The sequence below is a fragment of the Aptenodytes patagonicus genome, chromosome 17, assembly GCF_965638725.1.
Source record: "Aptenodytes patagonicus chromosome 17, bAptPat1.pri.cur, whole genome shotgun sequence".
NCBI classification, from domain to species: Eukaryota; Metazoa; Chordata; class Aves; order Sphenisciformes; family Spheniscidae; genus Aptenodytes; species Aptenodytes patagonicus.
In genome coordinates this window covers 663,518-691,413 of record NC_134965.1, presented here as the reverse complement: position 1 = coordinate 691,413, position 27,896 = coordinate 663,518, and the positions used below count along the sequence as shown (strand labels likewise).

General features: G+C 62.3%; 1 protein-coding gene across 2 annotated transcripts in view; it reads left to right on the top strand.

The window, feature by feature from the left end:
- Positions 1–27,896, top strand: part of HIP1 (huntingtin interacting protein 1) — a 50,152-nt gene that overhangs the window by 20,724 nt on the left and 1,532 nt on the right. The window contains exons 1-28 of one of the 2 annotated variants that reach the window (XM_076354579.1): positions 3,671–3,727; positions 12,399–12,462; positions 13,125–13,267; positions 13,730–13,786; positions 14,283–14,363; positions 15,412–15,488; positions 15,772–15,833; positions 17,234–17,374; positions 17,902–17,959; positions 21,098–21,173; positions 21,580–21,711; positions 22,369–22,466; positions 22,669–22,741; positions 23,164–23,347; positions 23,443–23,531; positions 23,623–23,739; positions 23,827–23,928; positions 24,747–24,941; positions 25,092–25,239; positions 25,399–25,485; positions 25,610–25,717; positions 26,069–26,205; positions 26,312–26,422; positions 26,536–26,594; positions 26,728–26,821; positions 27,187–27,287; positions 27,400–27,505; positions 27,748–27,871. In XM_076354579.1, the coding sequence (XP_076210694.1) occupies positions 3,710–3,727; positions 12,399–12,462; positions 13,125–13,267; positions 13,730–13,786; positions 14,283–14,363; positions 15,412–15,488; positions 15,772–15,833; positions 17,234–17,374; positions 17,902–17,959; positions 21,098–21,173; positions 21,580–21,711; positions 22,369–22,466; positions 22,669–22,741; positions 23,164–23,347; positions 23,443–23,531; positions 23,623–23,739; positions 23,827–23,928; positions 24,747–24,941; positions 25,092–25,239; positions 25,399–25,485; positions 25,610–25,717; positions 26,069–26,205; positions 26,312–26,422; positions 26,536–26,594; positions 26,728–26,821; positions 27,187–27,287; positions 27,400–27,505; positions 27,748–27,871 (2,842 nt within the window). In that variant the 5' untranslated portion in view covers positions 3,671–3,709. Of the gene's footprint in view, positions 1–3,670; positions 3,728–12,398; positions 12,463–13,124; positions 13,268–13,729; positions 13,787–14,282; positions 14,364–15,411; positions 15,489–15,771; positions 15,834–17,233; positions 17,375–17,901; positions 17,960–21,097; positions 21,174–21,579; positions 21,712–22,368; positions 22,467–22,668; positions 22,742–23,163; positions 23,348–23,442; positions 23,532–23,622; positions 23,740–23,826; positions 23,929–24,746; positions 24,942–25,091; positions 25,240–25,398; positions 25,486–25,609; positions 25,718–26,068; positions 26,206–26,311; positions 26,423–26,535; positions 26,595–26,727; positions 26,822–27,186; positions 27,288–27,399; positions 27,506–27,747; positions 27,872–27,896 lie in introns of those variants that run through there. The other variant, XM_076354578.1, reaches the window with a different exon arrangement.

Sequence of the window (27,896 nt, the reverse complement as noted above, 5' to 3'; positions counted from 1 at the left end):
AGTGGCACGGAGATTTAGAGCAAGTTCACTTATTGCACAGCCTTTGGTGGATTTGTGCGAGTGAGTCAAGTATAATATATATATATATATATTTGTATCTGTAGCAGTTGAAGGAAACTGATGCTCCTGCAGCTGCAAAGAGCAGCAGGACAGCACCTTGGCATCTTTACAGGAGCCCCTGGGAATAACCCGGGAGCACCATGCGGGGCAGGAGCGGCTCTCGTGTGCCGGCACCAGCATTTCTCCATGGCGATGCGGTGAACCACAGCAGGGAACTCCCCTGGGCTCAGTAAAGCAAGAAGGAAATTCCTTTCATCAGGATCATCAGGATGCATTCCTGATGCATCCCTGTAGCGGTGGGATTTGTCCCCACAGGTCACACCAGCCCCTCCTGAACCCCAGCGTGGTCGTGCGCGCTGCCGTCCCCACTCCCCACTCGGTGCTTTCAGCTTGGGGAGCGCAGCTTTGCTTGCCACTGGGGAATTTGGGTTTCCCTTTGCTCCAGGGACCCTCCCGAAATTGCCTTCAAATTAATTTTCAGGTTTTCTTCTAAAGCTGCCTTGGCTCTTATTTTTGCCCTGTAGCTGAAGACCCCCCCTTGCTGTGAAGCCAGGTGGACTTGGAGCTCTCTCCCTTTTCCCCGAGTGCTTCCTGATGGCCTCGAAAATTTGGGCTTTGCCGGCTGGAGCGGCTCAGCCATGAGGAACCACGCAGTGGCCGTGGCCGTGGCCATGCTGCAGCAGCCGGACACTTGCATGTCCCAGCTCTGCAGCATCCGTAGGAGACCATCGATAACGGCAATAACCATCTTCTCTCTGGACTGGCTTTAGCAGCAGCTGAGATGTTTGGTTCAGGGGTGAGCCTGCGTGAAAGCTTGATTTTGAAAAATAAGGTTAATGATGACGAGCTGACTTAATTTGTGGGATTAAGGAGGGATGTTGGGAGCACAAAGCCTGTATGTGGGAGGTGGGCAGCTTGGCATGGCTGCACATGGGTTTCGACGGTATTACAGGGTGTCGCCAGTAAATACGGCTAAAGGGTGGATCCTGCATGTTATTTTACAAGCTATATATTTCCCATGCAGGTGGCATTTTAGGAAAAGTCACATCCGTCCTATCCATCTCCCCCTATGGTGGGGATTGGGTTTTGCTCCAGAGGATGCTCTTTGTTTTTGGCTGTGCCTTGCAGGGTGTGTTCTTTGCATACCTGCCTTAAGGTCTCTTCATGCAAATGAGGCATTAAAACCTGATGGCCAAGTGCTAATTGCAGGGCTGCAGCCTCTGGAGGCTGTGGCTTCTCCGTGCCTCTGGAGACGGTGCTCTGGGAAGCGTGGACCGCATCTGCAGGACATCCCGGGACGGCAGGGCAGCAGCAGTTGTGGCATTGGGTTCAGAGCAATGCTAAACCCAGCTAAGGGTGAATTAATTAATTCCAGGATCCCATTAAGCCAAGGGGAACACCAGGCTGGGGGGTGGGCTGCGCAGCGAGGACCCAAGCTCCCACTTCCCATGCTGAGAGCACGGCTGAAAATTGCTCGCCGAGGGGCTTCACCGTGGGGAGGGCACAAACCCCGTTGCCCCTTTCCAGCCACGGTGCTCGATTCTGGGTTTGTCCCCTCTGCTTTCGGGGCCTGGCTGCCCTGTCCCGGGGATGCCGGGGTTGATGCCGTGCTTCCCATGGCCGGCGCGGCAGAGGCCATTCCTGCCAGGCACACGTGCTGTCATGCCTGGCGTGATAGGGGCAGATAATCACAACAGGGGGAGACATCCATGACAGGGGCAGGTACCCGTGACAGGGGCAGGCATCCGTGATGGGGACAGGTACCCATGATAGGAACAGGTACCTGTCATAGCGGCAGGCACCTGCGATCGGGACAGGTACCCCCACCCGGAGCGCTGCCTCGTGCTCACCCCCAGGCTCAGAGCAGGGACCAGACTCTGCTCCCGGAGGAATTTGGCTGCTGCTTGAAACCATCTGGTCCAGGAAAGCACATTTGGTCCAGCAAAGAACAGACGAGGCGTGTACCTGCAGTGCTGCTGAGCAGTGCGTGCGTGCGTCCATCCCAGGAATCACAGCGGAGGCTTTAACAGCCACCTGAGGAAAACACGACCTGGGTCTTTGCCCTAAAAGCTGCCCCCCCCCCCCCCCCCCCCCCCAGGGCTGGGCTTAATTGGGTGGGTGGGATGGGTGCGGAGCTGGGTGCTGGCGGGGCGTGGGGGTGGCAGCACTCTGTCCCCACGGGTCCCCGCAGGGATGTGGGATCCCATTATCTTATTAAGAGCGGCCAAGTCACAATCCTGGAGTAAGTGGCTGAGCCACGACTAGACTACAGTAATCCTGGGGGATTAGCGTGTTCGGCCAGGGCCAGCACCGCTGGAGCATTTTTTTCTTAGGGCTGTGAAGCTTCTCCTCCGCCTTCAGCCAAGGGGCAGCTGCGACGCTGTTCCTCTTCCCTGCTTTGGGGTTGCTTTTAGGGGATTCGCAGAACGATAGAAAAATTGTTTGGGTTTCTTTCACGCCTCCCGTCGGAAGATGCTAAAGTGCTTCTTGAGCACTGGTAGGAGCTGGGAGAAAACAAAAACCACTCCTGCCCGGGTGTTTGCCTGTCCCATGGCAGGGCGGTGATCCCTGCTCTAAGTGCGGGCAACGTGGGCGGTCAGCGTGCCGTGCCTGCCCGAGAACGGTAGACTGAGGTTGGGGGACTGGTTTACCACGCCAGTTTAATTGCTTTTGTTGTTGGAACCCAGACTGCGACAGCTGAGTGGGCTCCTGTGCAAGGGAAACCCCGTGCGGGTCACCGGCCAGACCCTCGGATGTAGCTTCTCCCCCCGGCACAGAAACGGGGCAGAGGGGGGCAGGCAGTGGGGCAGGGGAAGGAGCAGAGGGGTGCTGGTGGGACAGGGGATGGGGCAGAGGATGGAGCCAGGGGATCAGGTGGTGAGGCAGGGGATAGGGCAAGGGGTCTGGCGGTGGGGCAGGGGATGGGGCAAGGGGTCTGGCGGTGGGGCAGGGGACGGGACAAGGGGTCTGGCGGTGGGGCAGGGGGTCAGGCGGTGGGGCAGGGGATGGGGCAAGGCGTCTGGCGGTGGGGCAGGGGGTCAGGCAGTGGGGCAGGGGATGGGGCAAGGCGTCTGGCGGTGGGGCAGGGGGTCAGGCGGTGGGGCAGGGCTTCAGGCAGGCTGCACCGCGGGGTGCGGAGCCCACCGCCCGCCCTGCCACCGGGCATCCCCTCCAGAAGCGCTCGCCGCTGCCCCGAAACCACCCCGCGGGCTGCGGGCGGGCGGGCGGGCGTCGCGGCGGGGCGCTCCCGGGTGGGCGGGCGGGCGGTTCGGCGTGGGCGGTGGCCTGCCGCCCCCCTCCCCCCCCCCCACGCGCGTCCACCCCCACGCGTGCCCACCCCCACGCGCGCCCCCGCGGGGCTCCTTTGTTATTCCGGCGGAGCGCCGCGGCCGCCGCCCCCCCCCCCCCCCTCCTCCCCCCCCCTCCCCCGCTCGGCTGTGCCGCCCCTCGCGGGAGCGCGCCCGTGCGCGGGTGCGCGCCCCCCCCCCCCCCCTCACCCCCCCCGGCTCCGCCGCCGCCGCCGCCGCCCGGCAGAACCTTCCAGCGCCGCCGCCCCGCGGGGCCGCCGCCATGGGCGCCGCTGCGCCGCGCTGAGCCCGCACCCAGCGCCCGCGGGGTCCGGACCCCCCGCCGCGGCCGCCCCCCCGCCATGGAGCTGGGCAAGGTGGTAAGTGCGCGGCCCCGGGGACCCCTGTACCCCCACACCCCCCCCCGGGGATCCCCCGGGGACACCCCCCCACCCCCCGGGGACCCTCCGGAACAGCCCCCTCCCGGCACCCCGGCAGGGCACGGCATCCAAGGTATATTCCTGGAATGCGGGTTTGCGTCCAGCGAAACTCCTTCCCGGGGAAGTTTGTAAGCCCCCGGATACCGGTGTCTCCTGGTGTGAAATCGGGGGGAACCAGGGGATGGGTTCGGGGTGGCAGCGGGAGCCGTGCGCCCCCTCCTTCGGTTATCGGGGGGCTCATCCTCGCGGTTAAAGCGGATCCCCCCCCCCGCCCCCGTGCTGCTGCAGCCTGGGCCGGGGTTTGCTCCCACCCACCCGTTTTAACGTGCTTTCCTCGGGTCTTTGGCTCGGCTGGGTTCAGGTGGTGCTGCGAGCACCCGTGTCCCCACGTACCCGTGTCCCCACGCGCGGTGCTGCTGTCGCAGCCCCTTCTGCCCGTGGGGGCAGCCCCTCACACGGCCGTAAGGGATGGAAACAAGTTTGGGGTGAAAAGTGGGGGTTTAGGGTCTGTTCTGCAGGGAGGCACGTTCATCCCCTGCGCTGCTCACCTGGGAAGAGGGATTTTGCTTTTCACGGTGCTCCGGCAGAGCCGGGTTAGGGACGGGGAAGGTCCCTCGGGTGCAGCGTGGAGCCCGTACGGTCCTGGCTGTTCTCGGCTCCGTTGCAGGATCCAAACATCCTGGAGGGATAACGGGCGAGGGACACCCCGATCCGCTCGCGGGAGGTGCCGCTCGGCGGGAGGCGTTGCAAGGAAGGATTTCCACGAAAGCTACCTTGGCACCGCCGGGCTCCGCGTCCCTGGGGCATCCCGGCTCCGCAGAATTCGGGAGCATCCCGCTAGGGCAATATGCACCCCGGGTGTTCCCGCCGGGGTAAAACTTCCCAGCGAAGGTCGGTCCTGGCGTGGCAGCTGATCACTGAAATGCGCGTCCAGAGATGAGCTCCTGGCGTCTGCTCCCCGCATCCTCCAGCCTCGCCCCTTTATTTCATCCCGTTCCAAAAAAATGCCCAAATATTTGCATTTGCTGGGAGGAAGACGATTCCGGTCGGGACCGTTGGGAACATTTCAGGAATATTTGAAGGCGGTGGAGGACCTTCCTGAACCACCGACCCTGGAAAACACAGCCCTCCTCCCTCCCCAGATAGAAATCACCGCTGCTGAAAGAGATTATCTTTGCATAAAATCCCCACTTAAAATTAAAAGCCTGGCTAACGGGGCAGCTCGTGGGAAAGGCTCCGGTCGCGGCCGAGCCGGCTGGGCAACGTGGGGCATGAGTGATGGAGTGCCCGTATCAATAATTAAGCGAGAAGAGTAAGGAATGTTTTTTGTGGGGAGCAGCCGCGGAGGGGTGCAGGGGTCCTGGGGAGCCTCCTGGTTTTCTACCCCTCCTCAGATCCAGCCACTCGTGCTGGGGTCTGGTGCCAGGGTCTCCGGCTGCAGCTTGTCAGAAGTGCCCGGCAGCGGCAGCCGGGGCCTGTGCTGGAGGTGACCAAAGCACACCCCAAGCTCTTCTGCAGCCTCGGCCAACTTCTCTTTTGACTGTTATTTCAGCTGGAGGCTTCAAAGGGATGCGAGTTCTACAGCGTCAATTCCCCCGATGGTCATCGGTGAGGTTTGGCTTCTTCTGTAGCCTCACTTTTTGCCAGCTCTTCTCCCCAAAGCCAGTTTTCTCGCTGTCCTTTTTTTTCCCAAAGGTTTATCTGTGTATTGGAAAAGTCCGTATTCCTTAAACTGGATTTAAAAACCAGACATCCAAGTAATTAAACTGCATACATTGTTTATGGCACTGGAGAAATCCAGTGGCCCAACTCTTTGGGTGCTGGTCCCCCGATGGTGGGCAGTGATGTGTTCAACGTAGCAAGCTCTCATCTCTGGCGCTGGTGAAACCAAATCCTTCCAGCTGCTGGTGACCAGCCCGGCTCTCCCCTCCTGGCATTGGATGTCTCGAGTCCTTGGGACCCACCACAAGTCGGCTGGGTGGTTGTCTTCGTTCTTTCCCTTTGCTTGCCTTGAAGGTGGAGGAGCGATCGGATCGCGCTGTCTCGTCCTGCCCCAGCTCTCGTGATGGTGTTGAACTCATTATTTTCACTGGAGGCTCTGGAAAGGCCAGGAGGAGCGGTGGGTTAAGTCCTTGCGCAGGCAGCTCACGGGCACATCACCCTGTCGATCCCAACCTCTGCTTTGATGCCACCTTGCTGCCCTTGGGAGGAGCTGGGAGCTAGTGGGGTGGTCTGTTCAGATGCTCAGAATGTGTGTCCTTTTGGCGGTCAGATGGCAGCTGCCATCCTCTCATGTCTCCCTGTGGTGTGGAGACCTCTGAACACCACATCGCCCCTCCCTGGCCTGCCCCAGGCGGTTTCTCCCCTGGAAGCACCGCGTGTGCTGGAAGGGCTCCTCCATAATGCTCACATCGGGCTTCACCACGCGCCGGAGAGCGCTGACGGTGGGTAGACCAAGTGTGACGTCGATCTGAAGTCATCATCCTCCCAACCTCAGGAGAGCAGACCCGGAGGCGGCAATGCTACAGGGCGTAGCGGCCAGGGCAGGTCTCTGCCAAGAAGAGCCTCGTGGCGATGCCATCGGCTTCCAGTGTGGCTCGCAGAGCCTGTGGCCGTCTCCCTGGTGACTCTGGTTTGGGGCGTCCCGTGTGCCACAGGGCGGCGAGGGGGCAGCAGGGCAGGGTGTGGGGCAAGGTGTCCCCAAACACCCCCCCGAGGCACCCATGCTGGTGTTCCTCGGGATTCAGGGCTCTCTGGTACACCTTCTCCTGCTGGCATCCGAGCTGGTGGTGTCAGCATCTCCTCCTAGAGAGGTACATCTCGAGCCACTGCAGCTGGGAGCAAACTCCGGTGGACGCAGCGAGGTTTCGGGGTCTCTAACGCCGGAGGCCAGCATTGCTTTGGGGAAAATGTGGTTGTTTTTAATGGTCCAAGCGAAGGGAAATGTGAGACTTGTGCCATTTCGGGGATTATTTCTCGGCTGGCGGGAGCAGGAGGCGAGAAGAGCGGCAGCACCTTCAGGGAGATGCTCACGCAGCCCTGGTCAAGGCGCTTCATCCCTGGACCGGCTCCAGTGCGTAGCCAGGCGGGAGAGGAGCACTTTCTTTCCAAACTCATGGATCCAGCAGTAGATGCAGCCGAATAGCCTGGATTAAATGATAGGAAGGTATTTTTTAATGTCTCCTCTCACTCCCCATTCAAAGGGAGCATTTAGGACTGAGCGGGAAAACTACAAGTTACCCCGTTTGTGCTGAGCATCCTCTTATCCTATACGTTGAAATACATCTGTGCGCGTACGAGGCACAGCACCTGGCCCCGCGCGGCCGGCCAGCCCTGCCGGCGCTGCCTTCCTGCCTTCCTTTCCCTCCGGCTGCCGGCGGGCACAAAGCCGGGCTTGTTCCCTGCTCCTGCCGCTGCTGTTGAAGGCCACGGGCACCCGGCAGCCCCGCAGAGCGGGGACCACGGCCACCCCGGCTCTCCCCAGGAGCTCTCACCGGTCCCCAGCAGGGCGTTAAGCACCCCCAGCATTATCCAGCTGGCTTTGCTTCAGGATTTTGCCAGAGAAGAACCTTTCCTGAGCCCCGGCGAGGCTGTGATTTGCTTTTAGCTGCTGTTGGCGAGCGATGTTTAAAGGGATACGTGTGCCCTCTGAAAAGCTTGTCCTGCACACCTCCGGGGCCAGAGTGAAGCTTTGCTAGGCTGGGACTTGCATTTTAATTAAGCTCATGGATTTTTTTTTTCCCAGGCTTGTCATAGTCAGGTCTCCCTCCTCGCTCGCTTCCCCCGGAGACCCTGCGTCTCCAGGGCTTGGTTGCGAGCGGTTTTCCAGAGGTATGCTCCATCCCAGCTCTCCATTTATAGAAAGGAATTAAGGAGAAATGAGAGAGCATTACTAAGAGGATTTGCACTGTGACTTACTCAGTTTCTCCAAATAATTTGCAATAGCTCTGGATTCTTTAATCAACACTCATTTCCTTTTGGAAATGAAAGGAGAAGCGGGAAGGTGCCGTGCAGCTCCTGAGCAGAGCTTGGCTCTTCGCCACCGAACGGGAGATTTGCAATTCAGAGGAGGCTGAGCGCGTAATTTGGGGAGATCTGGAAGGGGGATGAGGGTATGCATATGTGCAGGTGAAAGAGAGAGGTGTTTCTCAGTGCTCAGAAAGCCTCTGTCACTCTGTCCCAGGTCCCTCTGTGCAGTTTTGGGCTCCTCTGTCCCTGTCTGGAGCCTGCAGTCGCACACCTGGAGAGGTGCTTTAGTTGACATGAGCCACGGCTAGGGGGGGGGGTCACCCCGGTGTGGAGCTGTTGGTGGCTCCGCTCTGGTGTGGCATCTCCTTGTGAGAGGAGCTGGGCTGAGTCGGGGGTCGCGGGGGTCCTACGGGATGTGGTCCAGCTCGCCCCGAGGGCTGGCAGCGCTCATTGCCAGCAGGATTCCCGGAGTCCCGCGGGAACAGGCTAAATTTCCCCGGGGCAGGGCTGCAGCAGTGTATCAAGCCACAGGCAAAAGACCTTGCACGGGTTTCTGGGGACCCCCTGGGTGCTGCGGAGGGAGGAGAAGCCGCTCGGGCAGGTCCCACTGCTCGGGGCAGAGATATGGTTGGATAGTTCCTGGTCTGTATTACCTGACTCTGCTCCTCCCCTAAATGGCCTGAGCCTTTCTGTGCTCATGGTTTCCTTGCCCCACTCAAGAGGCGTTTGAAACGCTATCGGTGCTTGCAGCGTTACCGGTGCTTGCAGCATCAACACTACTTGCAGCGTTACCTGTGCTTGCAGCATTACCAGTCCAGCTCGCCCAGCCTCGGCGGAGCACCCATGACCCAGCCCTGCCCCGGGTGCTGCTCCGCTGAGGTCTGCCCCACACCTCAGCCCCGTGGCCCTGCTGGGGGGAGGCCGGCGTGGCGGTGTCACCTCCTTGCAGCTCTCGTTGTGCAAACGGGGCCCCGCCGGCCTCTCCTCTCGCTTCCCTCCCGGCCCCGCTGCCTCTGCGGCGTTGCACAAGAGGAAACACCGGGGTTTCCTTTCCCAGCGACGGGGAGGGGTGCGGGGCTGGAGGAAGGGCTCAGCTGCCCCATGCAGGCTCCCTGCGCCTGCCGTGGTCCCCTGCCCTGCTCCCAGTGCTGGGGACTGACATCCCTCCATCAGCAAGAAACCGGAGCCAGGCCAGCGGCGTTGCCAAGGACACGCTCGTGGCCTGGCAGGTTAGAAACAGCCCTTGTGGTGTAGAAGCTCGTAATTAAATTAAAATTAAAATACCATCAGCTGTAGGTGCCGGATGGTGTTGGGAGGCAGCGCCTGTGAATCGGGGTGAAAGGCCCTCTCTGTGGCAACGAAGTCTGAGATTTCTTTCAAGGCAGCCCCAAATTTCCCTCCTTCTTGACCCAGTTTCGCAGCCAGAACTTGTGGACAGGAACGTACACCGCTGTTGCTCTCCCCGACCCCGCTCGTGCCTTGGAAGTGACACTTGCAGCCTTGGTCCCTTGCTGCTGCCCTGCGCTCCTCCGGTTTGCTTGTGCGGGCGCTGCCGGAGCCACTGGCTGGTGGAGCAGCAGTTTGGGCATCTCCTGAGTCCTGGTGCCTGCTCCGAGCGGCTCCCAGGATGGGACCCCTGCTCTGCCCTCCCGGGGGATGCAGCAGGGAGGTGGGGTGCCCATGGCACCCACAAGGACAGAAACGTGGGATCCGTCTTTTCCTTGGAAAACCTTTCTGCCATCCACGTGGACATCATGTGTGCTTCAAACGGAGCAGGGGGCTTGGAGATGGAGGGTCCTGGAGGCCACTGCCTAGAGCCAGGGGCTGCCAGAGCCCCGTCACCCCCCCACCATGTCTCCCAACTCTGGGGGGTCACTGGAGGCCTCTTCGGTTGGAAAAATGTGTCCTTGCTTTACCAGGAAAAGCTGGCAGGAAACAGCACTTCAACTGGGAGCTCCATTTCCAGCTTTCCTGGGATGCGGTGGCCCCCAGCACTGCTTCCCACCGGAGACCACCCCCGTCCGGTCTTTCAAGGACGGGGAAGCAGACACATGCCACGGTGAAGCCGCCGGCTTCGGGAGAGTGGTGCCCCCACCCTGCCTCCGGCTACGAGCTTCCACTCGCCAGCTCCGGCTTTGCGGTTGGCTTCTTACTTGTGGTCCAGGACTCCCGTTTCAAGGCGGGACGTGTGTTTAAACGCTTATCCTGGCGCTCCACCGTGCTGGGTGGCCCGTCGCGACCGTCCTGCCTGCCTGTGCCATTGTGGGTGCAGGCTGGGATTTCGGATGAGGACAAGCTGCACCTGGAGCTGGATCCATGGTATGTGTCACTGACGGCTGTTGGGACGTGAGCATCACGCTCCAGGCTTCCGCCACTGGCAGAGAGGTGCCTTCCTGAGGATTTCGTTGGGAATTTTTTAATGCTGAATTTTATTTTATGTTTTCATAAATGGCTGCGGCCACGGGGCCGGGCAGAGCTGCAGAGGTGGCTCCCACCTTTGGTCCTCCTGCATTGGGAACCTACTCGCCTCCATCCAGCCCCTCAGGAAGGGACGTCTGACGGGGTCAGGTTTCTCCACCGCCAGCGTTTCTATCAGCTCCCCATAAAGCCGGGCTAAGACGCAGGCTCTGGTCCGTGTCCAGCCCGCCGCTGGACCGGGACGCTTGTGCCTTGCAGCTGGTGTTCTGGGTCCCCTGCCACCCCAAAATGAGCCTCCTGCATCTTACTGATGACCTCCATGGTCACCTCCATGGTCCTTACTGGTCACCTCCATGATCTCCATGGTCACCAGTAAGAAGGGACCTGGTGGTGAGCGCGGTGAGCAGCTCGGCGCAGCTGGAGACCCGCCGTGATCCCCAGCAGAGCCGGTGCCATAGGGATGGGGCTGCAAACACCACAGGGCTGCGTGGACCAGCCCTGCTCGAGAGCAGCCAGCGCAACCAGAGCGAGCAGCAGCCATCCCCACAGGAGAACTGGTTCATACTGGGACATCAGGACCCAGGCCCCGTGTTTCAGCTAAGGGGGTGCTCGGCCCTGGAATGAGGGTGCAGTTGGCAGCTGTGGGTGAGAGCAGAAGCTGTCTCAGCCCTTCAGCACGTTGTCCCCGCTCCGGCTGGTGGATGCTTTGGTGGCAGAGGGACTTTCTGGGGAGGTGGGTCGGGCTCAGTGCTGGGGGGTTTGGGCCATGCCCATCCGTACGTGGGGTGCCCATGGCTGGTGCCCGTGGGCCCCCCCAGCCCCTCTCAGCACAGAGTCATTGGGGTTGGTTGTGATGAAGCTGTAGCAGGGCTGCCTTGGAAAGGGGGAGCAAGCCGGGGTGCAAGAAGGGTTGCAGTGAGGAAGGCACTGGGGTTAATCCTGCTGCTTTGGTTTATATCAGTATCCTTAGTTGGTTTATATCAGCTACTTCTGGCAGTGCTGAGCCAGCTGGTTTCTTCCCTCGGCAGTGGAATCCTCACGGAGCAGGTACCAGGCAAGCGCTCGGCGCTGCCGCCAGCAACGCGTGAGCGTGGGGAGAGGGCAGCCCCACGCCGGCATCACCACGTTCCTGCATAGGATCAGCCGCAGTGTCCCCCCGCTGCCGGCACAGCTCCCCGAGGGGCAGAAATGGGGTAGGGTTAAAAATCCTGCTTGGCAAACGCTTCCAGCGGCTGCTGCTGCCTCTCCGGAGGCTAAATGGAGCGCTGGCTCTGCCCAGGCTCCTCAGCGTGGGTTTCCCGAGGTCCCCGACATCTGCATTGCAAGTCCTGCCTTTCCTGGCAGAGAGCAAAAGGGCAGCTTGCGGGCAGGGTGGGCAGGGTTGTGCTGGGCAGAGGCTGCCTGCAGCGCTGCCTGCCCCACGGGCGGGTTGTGCTGGCTCCCGGCGGGATCGGAGCAGCTGGGAAGTGCCGGGTGGTGGGGACCGGTTGTGCCGTGTCTGGATGCGCCTGCGGCCGAGCTGAGATGCGCCGGTCAGCAGTGGGGTGGGAAGGTGGCAGCAGGTGCCAGCCAGGGCAGCTGCCTGCACCGTGGGCAGCAGGTCCGTCTCCTGCCCCTCTAATCCTGCAGCTGGTGCTGTGTCTGGCTGCGGGGTGGGTGGGCTGGGGCAGAACACCAGCAATTGCAGAGCCGCTCTGCTTCGGTGCCGATTAAGCTGGGACCTGTCCTTTGCTGCCAGACAGCACGGGCAGCCCGGGTCCTGCTCCGCTCTGCAGCGCGCGGTGGTCTTGCTGTCCTGCTGCCGGATTCCCTGTGCCCCCTGAAACACCCTCTCCGCTCAGCCCTCCCCCAAAAGCGGAGCAGGAGGCGCCGGCTGCTGCCTGTGATCCAAGGGCAGCAGAGGGATTTGCCTTCCCTCTGCCTGTCCCACCGCCCCAAGGGCAGGAGAGGGTCCTTTGTGGTCACTGCTTTAATTGCATCATTATTATGCTGAGTAAATGAGTCCTGGCAGCAGCTGAACCTGGCGGATGCCAACCACATCCCAGAAAGGCATCCGGCAACGGGCAGCATCCAGCTGGCACGAGCAGGGGCCGGGGACCTGGAAGGGACCCAGCCACCGACAGGTGCCGGCAGAGCTGGGGGGTCTCAGCGGGTGAGGGGGGACCAGGGGGGGGAGCCCGAACCCTTCCCATCTCACCCCCCCTCCACCACTTCTCTTTTGTAGACTGTCAGCATCAATAAGGCTATTAATGCGCAGGAAGTGGCTGTCAAGGAGAAACACGCCAGAAATATCCTTCCCAAAGTTGGCCGCGGGACAAGCGAGCATGGGAGCGGGGCCGGGGCCACCCGGAAAAGGGGCAGCAGCAAGGCGGCACGTGGGGAGAGGTGCCGGCACAGCCGGACCAACGCTGCAAGCTGGCTGCCGGGGTGCTGAGGGTGCCTGGATGGGACGCTGTGGGGCTCTTGATGCTGGTTGGGGTTTTTCCAGCATGGCATGGGGTCCCTGCTCCTGCTGCTGCAGCCTTTGCTTGTCGGTGGGTGCCCAGCCTTGTGCTCCCAGCGCTGCCATCCCATGGGAGGGTGGGAGGGGCAGATGCCCGCAGCAGGTTGTCTGCCTGGGGCGAGGATGCTTAAACCCCAAGGGTGCTTGTGAGCATGCTGCCACTAAAAGCAGATCCCCAGCATCCCGGGAGGGCAGCCGGGAAGGCTCAGCAGAGGCACAGCCCGAGCCCCGAGCATGCCACGGTGCTCCCGGAGCAGTCGTGTGGGGCTGGAGGAGAGGGGATGGCGTGTGCCACCCTTGGGGACAGTGTGTGCCTGGGCTTGGCAGCTTATCAGCTCCCAGTGGTGGCCTGGCTCCCCTCAGCTCTGTGGGTACCATCCGGCTTCGGGGTGGCCGCTGTCCATCATCGCCGAGGGGGAGAAGGGCGTTTCCTTGACCGGCCGCCACCATGCATCCTGGGCACGCACCACGAGAAGGGGGCGCAGACCTTCTGGTCGGTGGTGAACCGGCTGCCGCTGTCAGGCAACGCCGTGCTCTGCTGGAAGTTCTGCCACGTCTTCCACAAACTCCTCCGGGACGGCCACTCAAACGTGAGTGCTGCAAGCTTGGCTCAGCAGCTGCCCTGGGGCCAAATCCTTTCCCCCGCAGGGCTGCACGGGGCGGTGGGAGATGCTGGTGGGTTGGTGCCCTCCTGGGGGTCAGTCCTGGGTGGGGACCGGTGCAGGGACCCCTCCCTGCTCACTTTGCTGGACCCTTCCCGGCGCTGGTCTGCCCGCAACCCCCCTGCGCTACAAACCCCGGTGCCAACCGCAGCGTCCGTGCTGGAGGAAACTGCTCGGCGTGGGGCATTGGTGCAGGAGCCATCAGCAAGGATCCTCCTGCTCCATGTGCGGATGGGGAAACTGAGGCACCCTGGGGCTGGCGGTAGTGACACCACACATCGAGACCTCCCATTCTTTACCCCAATTGCCGGCTCCAAGTATGGCACGCCTTGCCCTGGTGCTCTGCCTCCTGCCCGTGCTGCCTGCTTATTTTCATCGTCATTCCTCCAGGTCCTGAAAGACTCCGTGAGATACAAGAACGAGCTGAGCGACATGAGCAGGATGTGGGTAAGCGGCCGACTGCGCCACCCGCTGTGGTGGGGACACCCTGGGGGTCCCTTGGCAGCACCCAGCGCCCCAGCCGGGCTGGGGGGTGGCGATGGCTTGGACGGTGGTCTCGCCCAGGAGGAGCCAGGCTCCAAGGTCTGAGCTCAGCCGTGGCTGACCCATGGCTGCCGTGACCTCCCCGGGCTGGGTTTGCTGGTTGTGTTCGATATTCCCTTCCACCAAAATCAAATGCCTTCTTCCTATTTTATGGCAAAACCCAGTAAAACTCAGCTCTGGCGGTCAAATGTAGCATTGAAATCTACGGAGAAGGTGATGAAAAGGTCTTGACCAAATCCTTTCGGCACATTTGCTGCAAGCCAGCCTGCAGCCCGTGTGTCAGCGAGGAGGGTTTTGGCTGTGTTTTGGGGGGAGACAAGGGAGGCGTCGCTCATGCTGCAAGGCAAGAAGGCTTTTTCACAGCCTGCCCCAGGTCTCAACAGCTTTTTGGTGCCCCCAGGGCCACCTGAGTGAGGGCTACGGACAGCTCTGCAGCATCTACCTCAAACTGCTGAGAACCAAGATGGAGTTTCACACCAAGGTGAGCATCGCCCCGTCCCCGTCCCCACGGCCACAGCAAGGGGTGGGTGATGGGGCGCTGGGGCGAAAGCGGTGGCAATGCTGCGGGGCAGGCCAGGGGCTGGCAGAGCCGTCCCGGTGCTGTCACGCCCGAGGGTCCTCTCCTCTGTCATGGCCGTCCTGCTGCCTCCATGAAACATGTCCCAGGCTGCCAGGGTCCATCCTTCGCCTGGATAAAAAGTGGTCCAAGGACCAATGCCTTGGGGATGGATGGTTTTGTGGTGGATCAGGGCTCCTTGGAGGCACCTGGGCTGGGAGTTGCGGGGCTACAAGAAACAGTAAGAGACTCCCGGCTTTGGAGTGCACATCCTCTCCCAGGTATCCTAGATGGGCAGAGGTGGAAGAGGCCATGGGGTTCTGGAGTGGGGAGGGCTTGTGGGGGCCATGCCATGCTGTGCCGTGCCGCACCGTAGGAGCAGCTCCTGCCCATCCCCAGCGCTGCCCTGGCAAGATCTGCAAGGGCTAAAGCAAGCCCAGGCAGCAGGGACAGGCAGGAGGCAGCGCAGGCAGGGCAGAGGCCAGCACCAAGGTGTAAATCCCCTGGAGAACCCTGCAGTGGAGCCTGACTTCTTTGCGTCACCACGAATGCGAGGAGGGATGCCAAGTACTTGGGCTGGTGGGGTGTCCCTGTTGGTGCATGGAGAAGGATGAGCAGCAGCACCTGCTCTGACCGGCGTGCAAGCATGGAGGGTTATTCGCCACAGTCAGCAAAGGAGAAATTAAATAGATGTGTATAGAAACCTCCCTTTGTTTGGGACCGAAGTTTGGACGTAAGGCACTCTAGTGCTTTCTAAAACAAGGTTTTTATATGGGCAGGAAAAGTGGAGTGGGAGCAACAAGTCAGCCTGGAAATTCAAGAATGATGGGGAAATAATGATTAACTTAATCTGAGCACCGCTGAGCATGCACGACTTAGTTCTTCTCAGCAGGGCTTCAACAGAGTCACAGGTTTAAGGTTTCTTAAAGGAGATCCTCCGAAACCCTTTCCTGACTCCTGTTTCCCCACGCAGAATCCCCGCTTCCCCGGCAATCTCCAGATGTCCGACCGGCAGCTTGACGAGGCAGGGGAGAACGATGTCAATAATTTGTGAGTACGGGGCAGGGGCGGGAGGCGAGGGAGGGGGGCGGATGCAGGCGGGGTGGCACGGCACTGCCCAACCTCACCGGCAGCACGACCGAGCCGGGGACGGGACCTTGCACCTTCCCCCCACCCCTGCCACGGGTGCTGGGAGCGGGCAGAGCCCCTGGGCAAGGCTGGTGCATCCACGCTGGAGCACCCGCTCGTCCCTCTGGGGTGGCACCTGGCACAGGTTGAGGCCCATGTGTGGCCACGGGGACGGTCTCCAACCATCCTCATCCCTTTTTCCTAGTTTTCAGCTGACAGTGGAGATGTTTGACTACCTGGAGTGTGAGCTGAACCTCTTCCAGACAGGTAAGCCCCTGCGCTGCCCTGCCAGAGGTTGGGGTGGGGGGTCCGCGGGGGCTGAGCTGCGTTGGGGGGGAGGCTCCGGGAAGGATGCTGTCTGAGGGCATTGCACCTCATCTCTTTTCTGGGCACTTCACCCAAATTATTATTAGCTGAAGTCCCTGCATGCCTCACGGCAGCCCACCCTGCTCCCCACCATGTGCATCCCTTCCACCACCCAGACTTTGGGCTCTCCCACTCCAGCAGCCTCCCCGGGCTGAATTTCTTCTTGTCTTACTCGTGGGCTTGCGACAGGTTTTGGTTTTTATTAGCGGCAAATGCAAGCTGCCGTGGGTGTTTGTGGCGGTGCTGGAGCTTGGGGAGGCGTGGGGGCACCCCGCCTTCCTCCTGCCCTCCTGTGCAAGCCAGCGGAGGGGTAAAAACAAGCCAGTCTCAACCTTCAGGATAGTCATGCACCTCTGCAGGCTCGAGCAGGATCAGGTTTGGGGTAAATTAAAGCAATTTTGGGACAAGCCTTCATCTGCTGCACGCACTAGGTTGTGGGTGCAGGCGGAACAGGGCTGTGTTTCGACGGAACTGGAGCAGGCGCCCTCGTCTCGTGGCCGCACGCTGGCACAGCGGGATGGTGACGGTGCCGGGGGGGCTCACCCATGTGGCGCAGCCCCATCCCTGGAGCGCTCCTGGGAGCTCTCGCCACCCTGCCCTGTTGGAGGGAAGTTGCTGGATGGGGGGAGATGAAGCTGCCATCTTCTCCAACTGCCCTGCTAGCCTGCCTGCTGCGCCAGCACGCTTTGAGGGCAGGCGTCCCACGACTTGAGGGAGACCTGCAATGCTGGACCATGAAAATGGACCATGGACACATCTCCAGCAGCCTGGCATCCCACGCCCCAGCCTGGCCCCAGCCCTGACAGAAATACCTTTGTGCCCTGGTGTCACGGGGTACATCCTGCAACCCCGGCACGAGATGCAATTCAATGTGACTTGGACAGAGGATCACGGACGTGAGGCGCTGCCAGCTGCTCCCGGCTGGTTTTGGAGCGTCTCCCTGCCGGCATGCACAGCACACGCGAATGCCAGTGGGATGGCAGTGACGGGCAGAGTCCTTGGGGGGCCGGGAACTCTGCCTGGGGTCCCGGCTGGGGCTCAGGACCAGGCACCTCCAGCCCACGGTGCCAAGCTGAAGTGTTCCCAGGCCTGCGTGGGAGTCCCGGGTAGGAATTTCCCCTCCTGCTGAGCTTGCAAACAGCTGCAGGGTGGCGGGCTGGGTCCCCAGGGGCCAGCAGTTATCTTGCTTTGGGTGAAGGTCTCTTGCTCTGGGTGACATTTCTGGACGCGGCTGACACAGCGTGGCACCCGCCGGTGCTGCTAGTGCTGCCAGAGCCTGATCCCGTGCTCCTTCCCCGCAGTGTTCAGCTCCCTGGACATGTCACGCTCGGTGTCGGTGACGGCCGCGGGGCAGTGCCGCCTGGCCCCGCTCATCCAGGTGATCCTGGACTGCAGCCACCTCTACGACTACACCGTCAAGCTGCTCTTCAAGCTCCACTCCTGTGAGTGTCCCCAGCGCCACCGCCTTGGGCAGGGGGGGACACACGGAGAGGGACACCGGGCGTCACCACCCTGCTCAGGCTGGGCCGTTCACCCCCCATCTCCTTCCCAGCCTTTTTGGGGGTGTGGAGGGAGTCACCAGGGCAAGGGACAAGGAGGTGCAAGTGCTGGGGGACCGAGCTGTCCCAGGAGCCTGCCCTGCCAAACACCCCTCGGCCGTGGGGATGGTGCCTGCCAGGAGCCCCCCTGGCTTATGGACAGGCACCAGCTGCAAAACGCACATCCCCCAGGACATCGAATTGTGGTGCCAGCTCGCTGCCTTTCCCTGCCCCGGGGGTGTCTTGGGGAGGATGTGAACCCCTCCTGCAGCGGGATGCTGAGCCCGGAGCATTCTAGACCCCAGGAGGAGGGTGGCCATCTTTGGGAAAGAGCCATCCCCACATGGCTGTGCTGATGGGTTGTCCCCTCATCTGTGCTCCTTCCCGGCGTGGAGACACCCAGTGACATTTCTACTTGCTGCTTCTTCCAGGTCTGCCAGCGGATACGCTGCAGGGCCACCGGGATCGCTTCCTGGAGCAGTTCAGAAAGTAAGTGCCCAGCCCCGGGGCGCTGGCTCTCCCCGCTGCCGGCAATGCTCTGGGGGTGCTCCCAGGGCGGAGGGAGCGCGGAGGGACGCCGGAGCCCCTGTGCGGGGGCTCAGCAGCCAAGCGATGGAGATGGAGGAAGTGCAGGAGTCGGTCTTGCTTGGGGCTCTGAAATCCAGCCTGCTTCTACCTCTTGGCTTTCCCTGGAGCTTCCTCCAGGACAGCCGCTCCGCTTGGCTAATCCACAGCTATTGAATTACCAGATAATGGCGTTATTAATTCTAACAAGGCATTCAGCCGCTGATGGCACGTCTGACGATTTAAAACCCTCAAACCCTTTAATTGCAGTTTTAAATACGATTTGCAGTTGACGTGCTGAGATGAAAGTCTGGGCACAGGCTGAGAAGCCGAGCGCGGGGGTTTGCTGGTGGGGACACCCCAGCGATGCCCCAGGCTGGGTGTTGGGTGAGCAGGGGGCTCAGCACCCTTAGCAGCGTTTTCTGCTTGCAATGGGTCCGTCGGCTCCATCAGGAGAGGGATGCATTGGTAGGAGCAATGGGGTAGGAGAATGCAAGCAGCACATGGAGGCAGTTCAAGATGCTGCTGCGGGAGGGAGGGTCTGCACAAGGCCTGGGGGGGACTCGCGGTCATGGTGCTGGGGACGTGGGAGAGGGAGAAGAGATTTCCCTCCAGTTGTGTTCAATTTCGAAAAAAATGCCAGTTGCACAAACCCGAGGGAGCTTGTTAAAAGGGGCAGCCAAAGGATGAAACCTTTGGGTGTTGCAAAGCTGAGGAGGGGTCCATGAAGAGCCTTGCAGAGAGCCTGGGTGCCAGGGATGCTGCTGGGTGGTGCAGTGGAGCAGAGGCGGCTTTTGGGTGGGAAAAGCCATCCCTGTGAGGATGCAGATAGAAAAGGAGAGGGTAAAGCTCGTGGCACCTGTGTGTGTCCCAAATTAAGATATCAATAAGAGAGATTTTAAAAGCAGCAGATAAAAGGTGTAGGAGGAGAGCGCCATGTCATGGTCACCCAGTTACCCAAGACCTTGGACCTGAGGGTGGCTGTGATGCTGCTGGAGTATTGCCAGCGCCCAGGGGCTGAGAAGCGTTACGGTGCAGGTTGATAAAAAGGGCTCCAGGGAGAGGGGAGGGAGGCTGCGGAGGGGCTGACCCGGCGCTTGGCACAGCAGGGAAACGAGGAGTGGGAGAGGGTCTTCATGAAAAAGACAGCGTGGGATGGGGTGGGCGCTGCTGTGTGCGGGAGGTGGGCGTTGGGTTCATGAGAGGCCATGAGCTGCTGCAGGGTGATGTACAGTGGGAGCGAACATACTTATTTCCAAAAGTTCTGGGAAAAAACGGAACTACCCTGAGAAATGCAGATGACACCAAGCTGAGTGGTGCAGTCGATACACTGGAGGGAAGAGGTGGCATCCAGAGGAACCTGGACAGGCTGGAGGAGTGGGTCCATGAGAACCTCATGAAGTTCAACCAGGCCAAGTGCAAGGTCCTGCACCTGGGTCAGGGCAAACCCCAGTACCAGCACAGACCGGGGGATGGATGGATGGATGGATGGACGGACGGACGGACGGACGGATGGATGGATGGATAGCAACCTGTGGAGAAGTACTGGGGGATACTGTTGGTTGACAAATGGAACATGAGCCAGCAACATGCGCTTGCAGCCCAGAAAGCCAAGCGTCTCCTGGGCTGCATCACCAGCTGCGTGGCCAGCAGGTCGAGGGAGGGGATGCTCCCCCTCTGCTCTGCTCTCCTGAGACCCCCCTGGAGCACTGCGTCCAGCTCTGGGGTCCCCAGCACAAGACAATGGTTTTAAACTGAACGAGGGTAGGGTTAGGTTGGACATAAGGAAGAAATGTTGTACCATGAGGGTGGTGAGACGCTGGCACAGGTTGCCCAGAGCAGCTGTGGATGCCCCATCCCTGGAAGTGTTCAAGGTCAGGTTGGACGGGGCTTTGAGCAACCTGATCTAGTGGCAGATGTCCCTGCCCCCGGCAGGGGGGTTGGACTGGATGACCTTTGAAGGTCCCTTCCAACCCAAACCATCCTGTGAGTCCATGGTTCTATGAGATGTGAGGGCAGGTCTCCCCTGGATTAGTAACTGCACAAATGGTCGGGTTTTGTGCCAGCAAGGGTCTCAGGGTGATCCCCAGCAACGGTGCTGGAACCGGTCCTCTCAACGTATTTTAAATGAGATCGAAAAAGAGCGAGCAGTGAAGTGCCGCGGCCTCTAGTATGTGATCATTTAGGGTAGTCGAAATGAAAACTGGCCGCTGAGAGCAGGGGGAGGATGTCACGGCACCGAGGGACAGCTCAATTCAAGGTCACAAACTGCAAACCAGTGCCCATGGGAAAAACACCAGGCACAGGTGTCAGCAGATAGCAGGGCTGTCCGTGGGCTCTGACCACCCAGGGCAGAGACCTTGGGGTGGGTATCAACAGTGCCGAGATACCGACTGAGATGCCGGGGTGGCTGGAAGGAAGGGGAGCCATGAGTGGCGCAGCCGGGCACTGCTGCTCCTCCCCCAAATTGGAAATCCTGAAGAGAGGTAGCCCTGCTCCTGCGGGAGATGCTCCTGCAGGGAGCTGAAGGTGATGGTGCAGACGTGGCCTCCAGGCAGGAAGCCCCCAACCCGCTGATGGCCGGGGCTGTAGTGGGAGCAATGGGGATGCTTCTCAGCTGTCCCTTCAAGCCCTCAAGAGAGGTGGCTGTATCTCGGTGCGACCCAGTACTGCAGTTCATGGTTTCATAGACTCACAGAGTGGTTTGGGTTGGAAGGGGCCTTTGAAGATCATCCAGTCCAACCCCACTGCCATGGGCAGGGACATCTGCCACTAGATCAGGTTGCTCAAGTTTCAGGTCCTTCTCTCTGCTCATCAAGTCCTGGGTTTATGGGACAGAGCCTCCAGCAGTCAGTTTTTGCCAGGGGTGGGAGGCTGGCGATGGGGTCTTCGCAGGACCTGCCGTGGGTTTGGTGGCAGCCCACACCACTGTCCCCTCCGGCGCAGCGCAGCAGCCCGGTGACACCCTCCTGGAGCCGGGCGAGGGGTTGGAGCTACCCACATTTGGGGTGGGGTATCTGGGTTGGGCAAGAGCCGTCCCTAACCTTTCCCTGCCCCTCGCAGGCTGAAGGACCTCTTCTACCGCTCCAGCAACCTGCAGTACTTCAAGCGGCTGATTCAGATCCCGCAGCTGCCGGAGGTGAGACCCCGTGGTCCCCGGTCCCCATGCTCACTGTCCCCATGGCCAGGAGCAGCAAAGGGGCCGGTGGCGCTGTGAAAGTGCCCAAAAAGGGTCGCCTGCTGCCTTGCCTGGCTTCCTGGGGCCGGTGGCAATGTGAGGCTTGGGGGGCCTGAGGCTCATCTTTGCATCCCTCCCTGGGTGGGATCCTGCGGGATGGAGCTGCCTCTCTGGCCGGGGGGCTGGGATCCCCTCTCGCACCGACCCCCCGCCCTTGCCGGGATCCATCCTCGTGGGTCCTGGCTCCATTCCCACGGGTCCGGGCATGGTCAGCTCAGCGCTGGGGCGGGATTCCAACCAACCATGCCTGAAGCCCTGCGGCCGTGCCAGTCCTCCCCCACCCAGCCACGCTCCCCTCCCTCCCCAGAACCCTCCCAATTTCCTGCGTGCCTCAGCGCTGTCGGAGCACATCAGCCCCGTGGTGGTGATCCCTGCCGAGGCATCCTCACCCGACAGTGAGCCCATCACAGACCTGGTGGAGATGGACACGGCCTCGCAGGTGAGCCGCAGCAGCGCTGCCCGTGCCCCTCGGGCTGCGGAGAGGACGGTGGGCGCCCTTTGGCTCTAAGACCAGGGTTTTTTCTCCAAAACCATGCCATGGTGGGGACTGAGACAGTGGGGATGGCCTCAGGCACTGGGGAGGCCGTGTGGGTGCTGGGTGTCACATGTGGGTGCTGCTAGGTCTGAGCCAGGCTGAATTCATCTCATGGTGCTTCTCTCGGTGGTTTGGTGCCCTCCAGTGATGGCCGGCTAGAGATGTTTGGCTTCCCAGCATCGCCCCTCAGCTCTGCGTGCTTGCATTAGGTCTTCAACCCCCCTCACCGCCAAGGGTTGTCCCCAGGCGCTGAGCATTTCGGGAGGGGAAGGGGCGTGCGGTGACATGGCTTTGGGGATCTTCCCCCTCCCCCCTGGGAGTTAGGTGAGGACGAACCAGAGATGCTCCATGTTCAACATGTTCAACACATTCAACACGTTCAACACGTTCAGTGCCCTGGGATCAGCGGGAGGGATCCAGCCTCGGTGTCCAGGCAGCACAAGCAGGCAGCAGCCCTGCCGGCACGTGGGCTGGCTTGGCGGTACCGCCGGGGACATGGAGGGGACAAGGGCTCCCGGGTGGTGGTGGGTTCAGTCCAGGTCCGTGCTGCTCTCCCCACAGAGCCTGTTTGACAATAAGTTTGACGACATCTTCGGCAGCTCTTTCAGCAGCGACCCCTTCAACTTCAACAGCCAGAACGGGATGAACAAGGATGACAAGTGAGCAGTCCCGGTGATGCCGCGGAGGCGGCCATGATCGGATGGGAGCTCCCTCCCCGGCATGGCACCGCAGCCGCCTGCCAGGCTGCTGCAGCACAGCAGCCACGGTGGCACAGGGGACACCTCCCCTCCCAGGATGTGTCCCCACGGCACCGGCGCGGCTGGTGGCACTGAGGATGTACCCGGTGTCTCTCCTTCCCAGGGACCGGTTAATTGAGCAGCTTTATGGGGAGATCGCAGCCCTGAAGGAGGAGCTGGAGAACTTCAAGGCTGAGGTGGGTGACAACCATCTGGTGGTGTCACGCAGTGAGCACCCATGTGGCAGTCCAGGGGCAGGATGAGACCCGGCGGCTCACACTGGGAATGGGGCTGGTGGGGTGGTGGCTGTGTCCCCGGGTGGGCAAGGCGGTGACCCTGTCTTTCTGTCCTTGCCCTGTCCCCGATGGCTTCTGCATCCCTGGTGCAGCCATCCCTGCCCATAACATGTGTTATGGTGTGCCGGGGCGGGGAGCTGTGTCACTGTCGGGGGGGCCAGGCTCACCCCCACTGCCCAGCATCCTCAGTGCTTCACCCTGCTGCATTTGGGGCCCTGCGGGATGCTCCCCACGGGCTGGCCACTGGACGGTACCGGCAGCCATCGGACGGTGCCGGCAGCCACCAAACGGTGCCGGGAGCTGCCCACCTGCCATCTCCACAGAGTGCACGGGGCGCGGTGCAGCTGCGCGGTCGCGCCAGCGAGCTGGAGGCCGAGCTGGCCGAGCAGCGGCACCTGAAGCAGCAGGCGCAGGACGAGAGCGAGTTCCTGCGCGCAGAGCTGGAGGAGCTGAAGAAGCAGCGGGAGGACACTGAGAAGGCGCAGAGGAGCCTGACGGAGATTGAAAGTGAGCGGGGAGAGCCAGCACCCGGCTTGGGGTGGGGGTGAGCCCCGGGGTGGGGGTTCCGGGTGCTCACCTCGGCGTCCCTGCGTGTGTGGCAGGGCGGGCGCAGGCCAACGAGCAGCGCTACAGCAAGCTGAAGGAGAAGTACAGCGAGCTGGTGCAGAACCACGCCGACCTGCTGCGGAAGGTGGGTTCCCCGAAACCCCGCCTGGCATCCCCTTTCCCAGCCGTGCCCCCCGACGCTGGGGGTTGCTGAGCTCCCTCTCTGCCGTCGCCAGAATGCGGAGGTGACCAAGCAGGTGACAGCAGCCAGGCAGGCCCAGGGGGACGTGGAGCGGGAGAAGAAGGAGCTGGAGGACTCCTTCCAGCGGGTGAGCGAGCAGGCTCAGAGGAAGGTGAGTAGGGACGGGGGGACACACCAGGGATGGCCGGGGGGCTCTCCCATGGGGCACCGGTGCCAGCAACCTTTCTTCTTGCCCCAGTCTCAGGAGCAGGCAGAGGTGCTGGACACACTGAAGCGGGAGCTGGCAGCCAGCAGACAGGAGCTGCAGGTTCTCCAGGGCACCCTGGAGTCCAGCACGCAGGTGAGAGCCCATGGGTGGCCCCCACCAACCCCACCACTGCCCCAGGACGGGCAGCCCGGGCGAAGGGGAGGTCTGCCTGCTGTCACGGTGCTTGGGCGAGGTGTTACCCACCATTGACCTGATAACTCCCCGTCTTCTTCCTCCCCACATCTAGATGGGTTTAACGATCATACCAGGGGGTTTAACACTCCTGGGTGCGAGAGCATGTGGAGCAATGGCCTCCAGCAGCAGGGATCGTTGAACAAAATTCCTGCAAGAGCAGGGTCAGGCAGGGCAGCTCTGCCTGCTGCAAAACCCAGGCAGGGAGCGTGCCATCACATCGCAAGCCTTGAAATACCCCCATCGCACGGGCTTGCTGCCATGCTAGAGGGTATTTCATGCCTGCGAAGTTGTGGAGGACAGCAGGGGTTTCCAGGCTATTGTAGAAGGCAGAAGCTGGCAGGAAAATGGAGCTGCCTGTCCCCGGGGTGGGCAGACACGCTGCAGCAGGACAGGGCTGGGGCAGAGCCGGCTCCGGGGCTGGCAGCCAGCCGCCCTTCATCCGCTCCTCCATCAGGATGCTGACAGTCGTAATAAAAGTGAATTTTCACTGGCAAAAGCGAAAGGGCTTCCCAGGGAGCCTCAGCCAGCCCCAGGCGAGACCGTCAGTGCTGCAAGGGTGCTGCCAGGCGGCGGGTGATGCAGGGCGATGACCTGCACGGGCTGCGATGCACCGAGCAGGGACGGCCGGGGTGGCCCGAGCCTGGACCATGAACAAATCCCCAAACTGGAGGGTTCGCCCTCAGCACATCCCCAACCGCTGTTTCGTGGCCACCCAGGCGGGAGCGGAGCAGAGCACCCGGATTGCCGGCCTGGAGCAGGAGAGGGACAGCCTGAGCCGGGCAGCGGAGCAGCATGGGGAGGAGATGGCTGCCCTGCGGGCTGAGCTGCAGCAGCTGCGGGACACGCTTAGCCGCGAGCAGGAGAGCAGCAAGATGGAGCTGGAGACGTTGCAGACCCAGCTGAGAGACAAGGTACCCCGGGGGCACCGCTGGCACGGGGCATCCCAGCATCCCCCTCCCTCCAAGCTGCGGGGGTTTGGCAGAGCTGGAGGCACCGGTGGGGTGTGGGGGTGATTCCCAGCCGGCGCGGCTGGGGCTGTGACGCCCGCACCGGCTTGGCAGGAGAGCGGGGAGCGGGCGCTGCAGCGGCGCCTGGCCGAGGAGCAGTTTGCCCTGCTGCAGGGCACCGCGCGGGAGGCGGAGCGGATGGTGCAGGATGCCCTCGGTCGCCTGGAGGATCCCGCTCACATTGGCTGCACTGGCTCGGCGGGTGAGTTCCCCGGTGCTTGCCAAACCCTGCGTGATCCCAGTCCGCCACAGCACAAAGCCCCCCTCCCCGCTGTCCTACGGGCTGTGCTGGCAGCAGAGAGCAGCCGTGCTGCACACGGGGACGCCCCGCGTTTGAGTCCTGCCTGCTGTCTGCCTGCAGATTGCCTCCTGTCCAGGACGCTGGCAGCCTCCGAGTGCGTGGAGCGGCTGCGGGACGCACACAGCAAATACCTTTCCAATCGCGCAGGTGGGAGTCGGCAGCCCCGAGCAGGGGCTGGGCTGGGCTGGGGGAAAGGGGCAGCTCCGGCACTCTTGGGCCGGGTGGGCAGCGCCTGCGGGGGCTGAGGCGTGCGCCTGCTCTCCCGCTGCAGCCGTGGGCTCCCTGTTGCCTTGCCTGGCCCTCTTCGCCCACCTCGTCAGCGACACCCTCCTGCAGGGCAGCGCTACCTCCCACATGGCCCCCATGGAGCCCGCTGACCGTGAGTGCTGCCTGACGGGGTGGGCAGGGTGCTGGGGCGGGCAGGATTCTGGGGCAGGCAGAATGCTGGGGTGGGCAGGGTGCTGGGGCAGGCAGGGGCCACAGCAGGCAGGGGAACCGGGTGGGCAGCATGCTGGGGCAAGTAGGATGCTGAGGTGGGCAGGATTCTGGGGCGGGCAGGGGCAAGGGCGGGCAGGGTGCTGGGGCAGACGGGCCAGGATGGGCAGGGGCCGGCACGGGCAGGATGCTGGGGCAGGCAGGGGCCGGGCCGGGCAGAATTCCGGGGCAGGCAGGGGCCGGGTGTCTCTGTCCCCGCGTGCGGCACCCTCAGCCTCTCGTGCTGCCCATGCAGGTCTGCTGGAGATGTGCAAGCAGTGCGGCAGCGAGGCCGTGAGCTACCTCAGCGCCCTGCAAGACCCGGGGATGGTGGAAGGTGCCGACTGCAGCCTGGTGATGACCTGCCTGGGCCGGATCAGCGCCATCGGGGAGGTGGGTGCCCCAGGAAGGCTGGTGGGATGGGGTCAGGCCCTGGCGGGCACTGCCGGAGGGGCTATGCCACCCCTGGACGGTCATTTTCGTCCCGTCCCGTCACCAGGAGCTGCGGCCCAGAGGACTGGACGTCAAGCAGGAGGAGCTGGGTGACCTGGTGGACAAGGAGATGGCGGCAACGGCGGCAGCCATCGAAACAGCGGCTGCCCGCATTGAGGTGAGGGTTGCCGCATGCTGCGAGGCACCCATGGGTGCCGTGGCTGCCGGGACCACCGGCACGAGGCCAGGATGGCGCGCGGGGCTCAGCATGGCCTTTCCCCCCTCTACCAGGAGATGCTGAGCAAGGCGCGGGCTGGTGACACCGGGGTCAAACTGGAAGTGAACGAGAGGTGAGCGGTGGCCGGGGCGCTGGAGAGAGCCAGGCGGGCAGGATGGGGCCTGGTGCCACAGGCAGAGCGGCTACCCCACAGCTCTGGGGTCTCCCTGCCCCACAAGTGGGGCTCAGTGGGGTTTGTTTGGCAGGATCCTGGGCTCCTGCACGGGTCTCATGCAGGCCATCCACGTCCTGGTCCTGGCCTCCAAGGACCTCCAGAGGGAGATCGTGGAGAGCGGACGGGTGAGCCCGGGGCAGGGATGCAGGCAGGGGTGCGGGCAGGGCACGGGGCAGCAGGTGCTTGGCCAGCTGGGGTCACCATGCTGCTCCGAGCCTTGGCCCATTGGGGCATCAACACCGGCTGCCAGGAGCTCCTGCCCCAGCCCCAGGGTCTCACCTTGGCTGCGGTCCCCGGGGTGTCACGGAGGTCCCTGATCTCCCCATGTAGGGGACCCCGTGACCCCCCAGGTTCGGTGTCTCCCCAGCTCCTACGCACATCCTAAATGAAACCCTGACTTACTCCGTTCCCCTGAGAGCGGGGGTTTGGGGGTCCCAGGCCCTGCCACCCCCCTGTCCCCAACGCGTGACCGTGCCTTTCCCGATGGCAGGGCGTGGCGTCCCCCAAGGAGTTTTACGCCAAGAATTCCCGCTGGACCGAGGGTCTCATCTCCGCCTCCAAGGCCGTGGGCTGGGGTGCCACCGTCATGGTGTAAGTCCCTCCGTCACCGGAGGGGGGAGAGAATGGCAGGGTCCTGCTGTCCCCACAGGGAGGGGACGGGGGTGGCGGGAGGATGCTCCAGCCCCTCTCTGCCCTCCCGCAGCGACGCTGCCGACCTGGTGGTGCAAGGCAAGGGGACATTCGAGGAGCTGATGGTCTGTTCCCGGGAGATCGCAGCCAGCACCGCTCAGCTGGTGGCAGCCTCCAAGGTAGGAGCCCGGCGCCCCGGGAGGCTCCCCCGCCGCTGCCTGCATCGCCCGGCAGCTCCCCCCGCCACTGCCTGCACTCAGCTCTGGGAGATGCTCCATCCCCGAGCAGGCAGCGGCGAGGCTGCTCCCCTGGCCGTGGTTTGGGGTGACCCTCGGGCGCTGCGTGGTCTCCCCAAATTGTGGGGCTGGTCTTCTGCTCGCCCGGCGGGGAGTAAGCGCACCCCTCCCCACTGCCCCGGTAGGTGAAGGCAGACAAAGACAGCGCCAACCTTTGCAAGCTCCAACAAGCCTCCCGGGGCGTCAACCAGGCCACGGCCGGCGTGGTGGCCTCCACCAAGGCCGGGAAGTCACAGGTGGAGGAGAAAGGTAAGCTGGGGCTGCAGGAGCATAG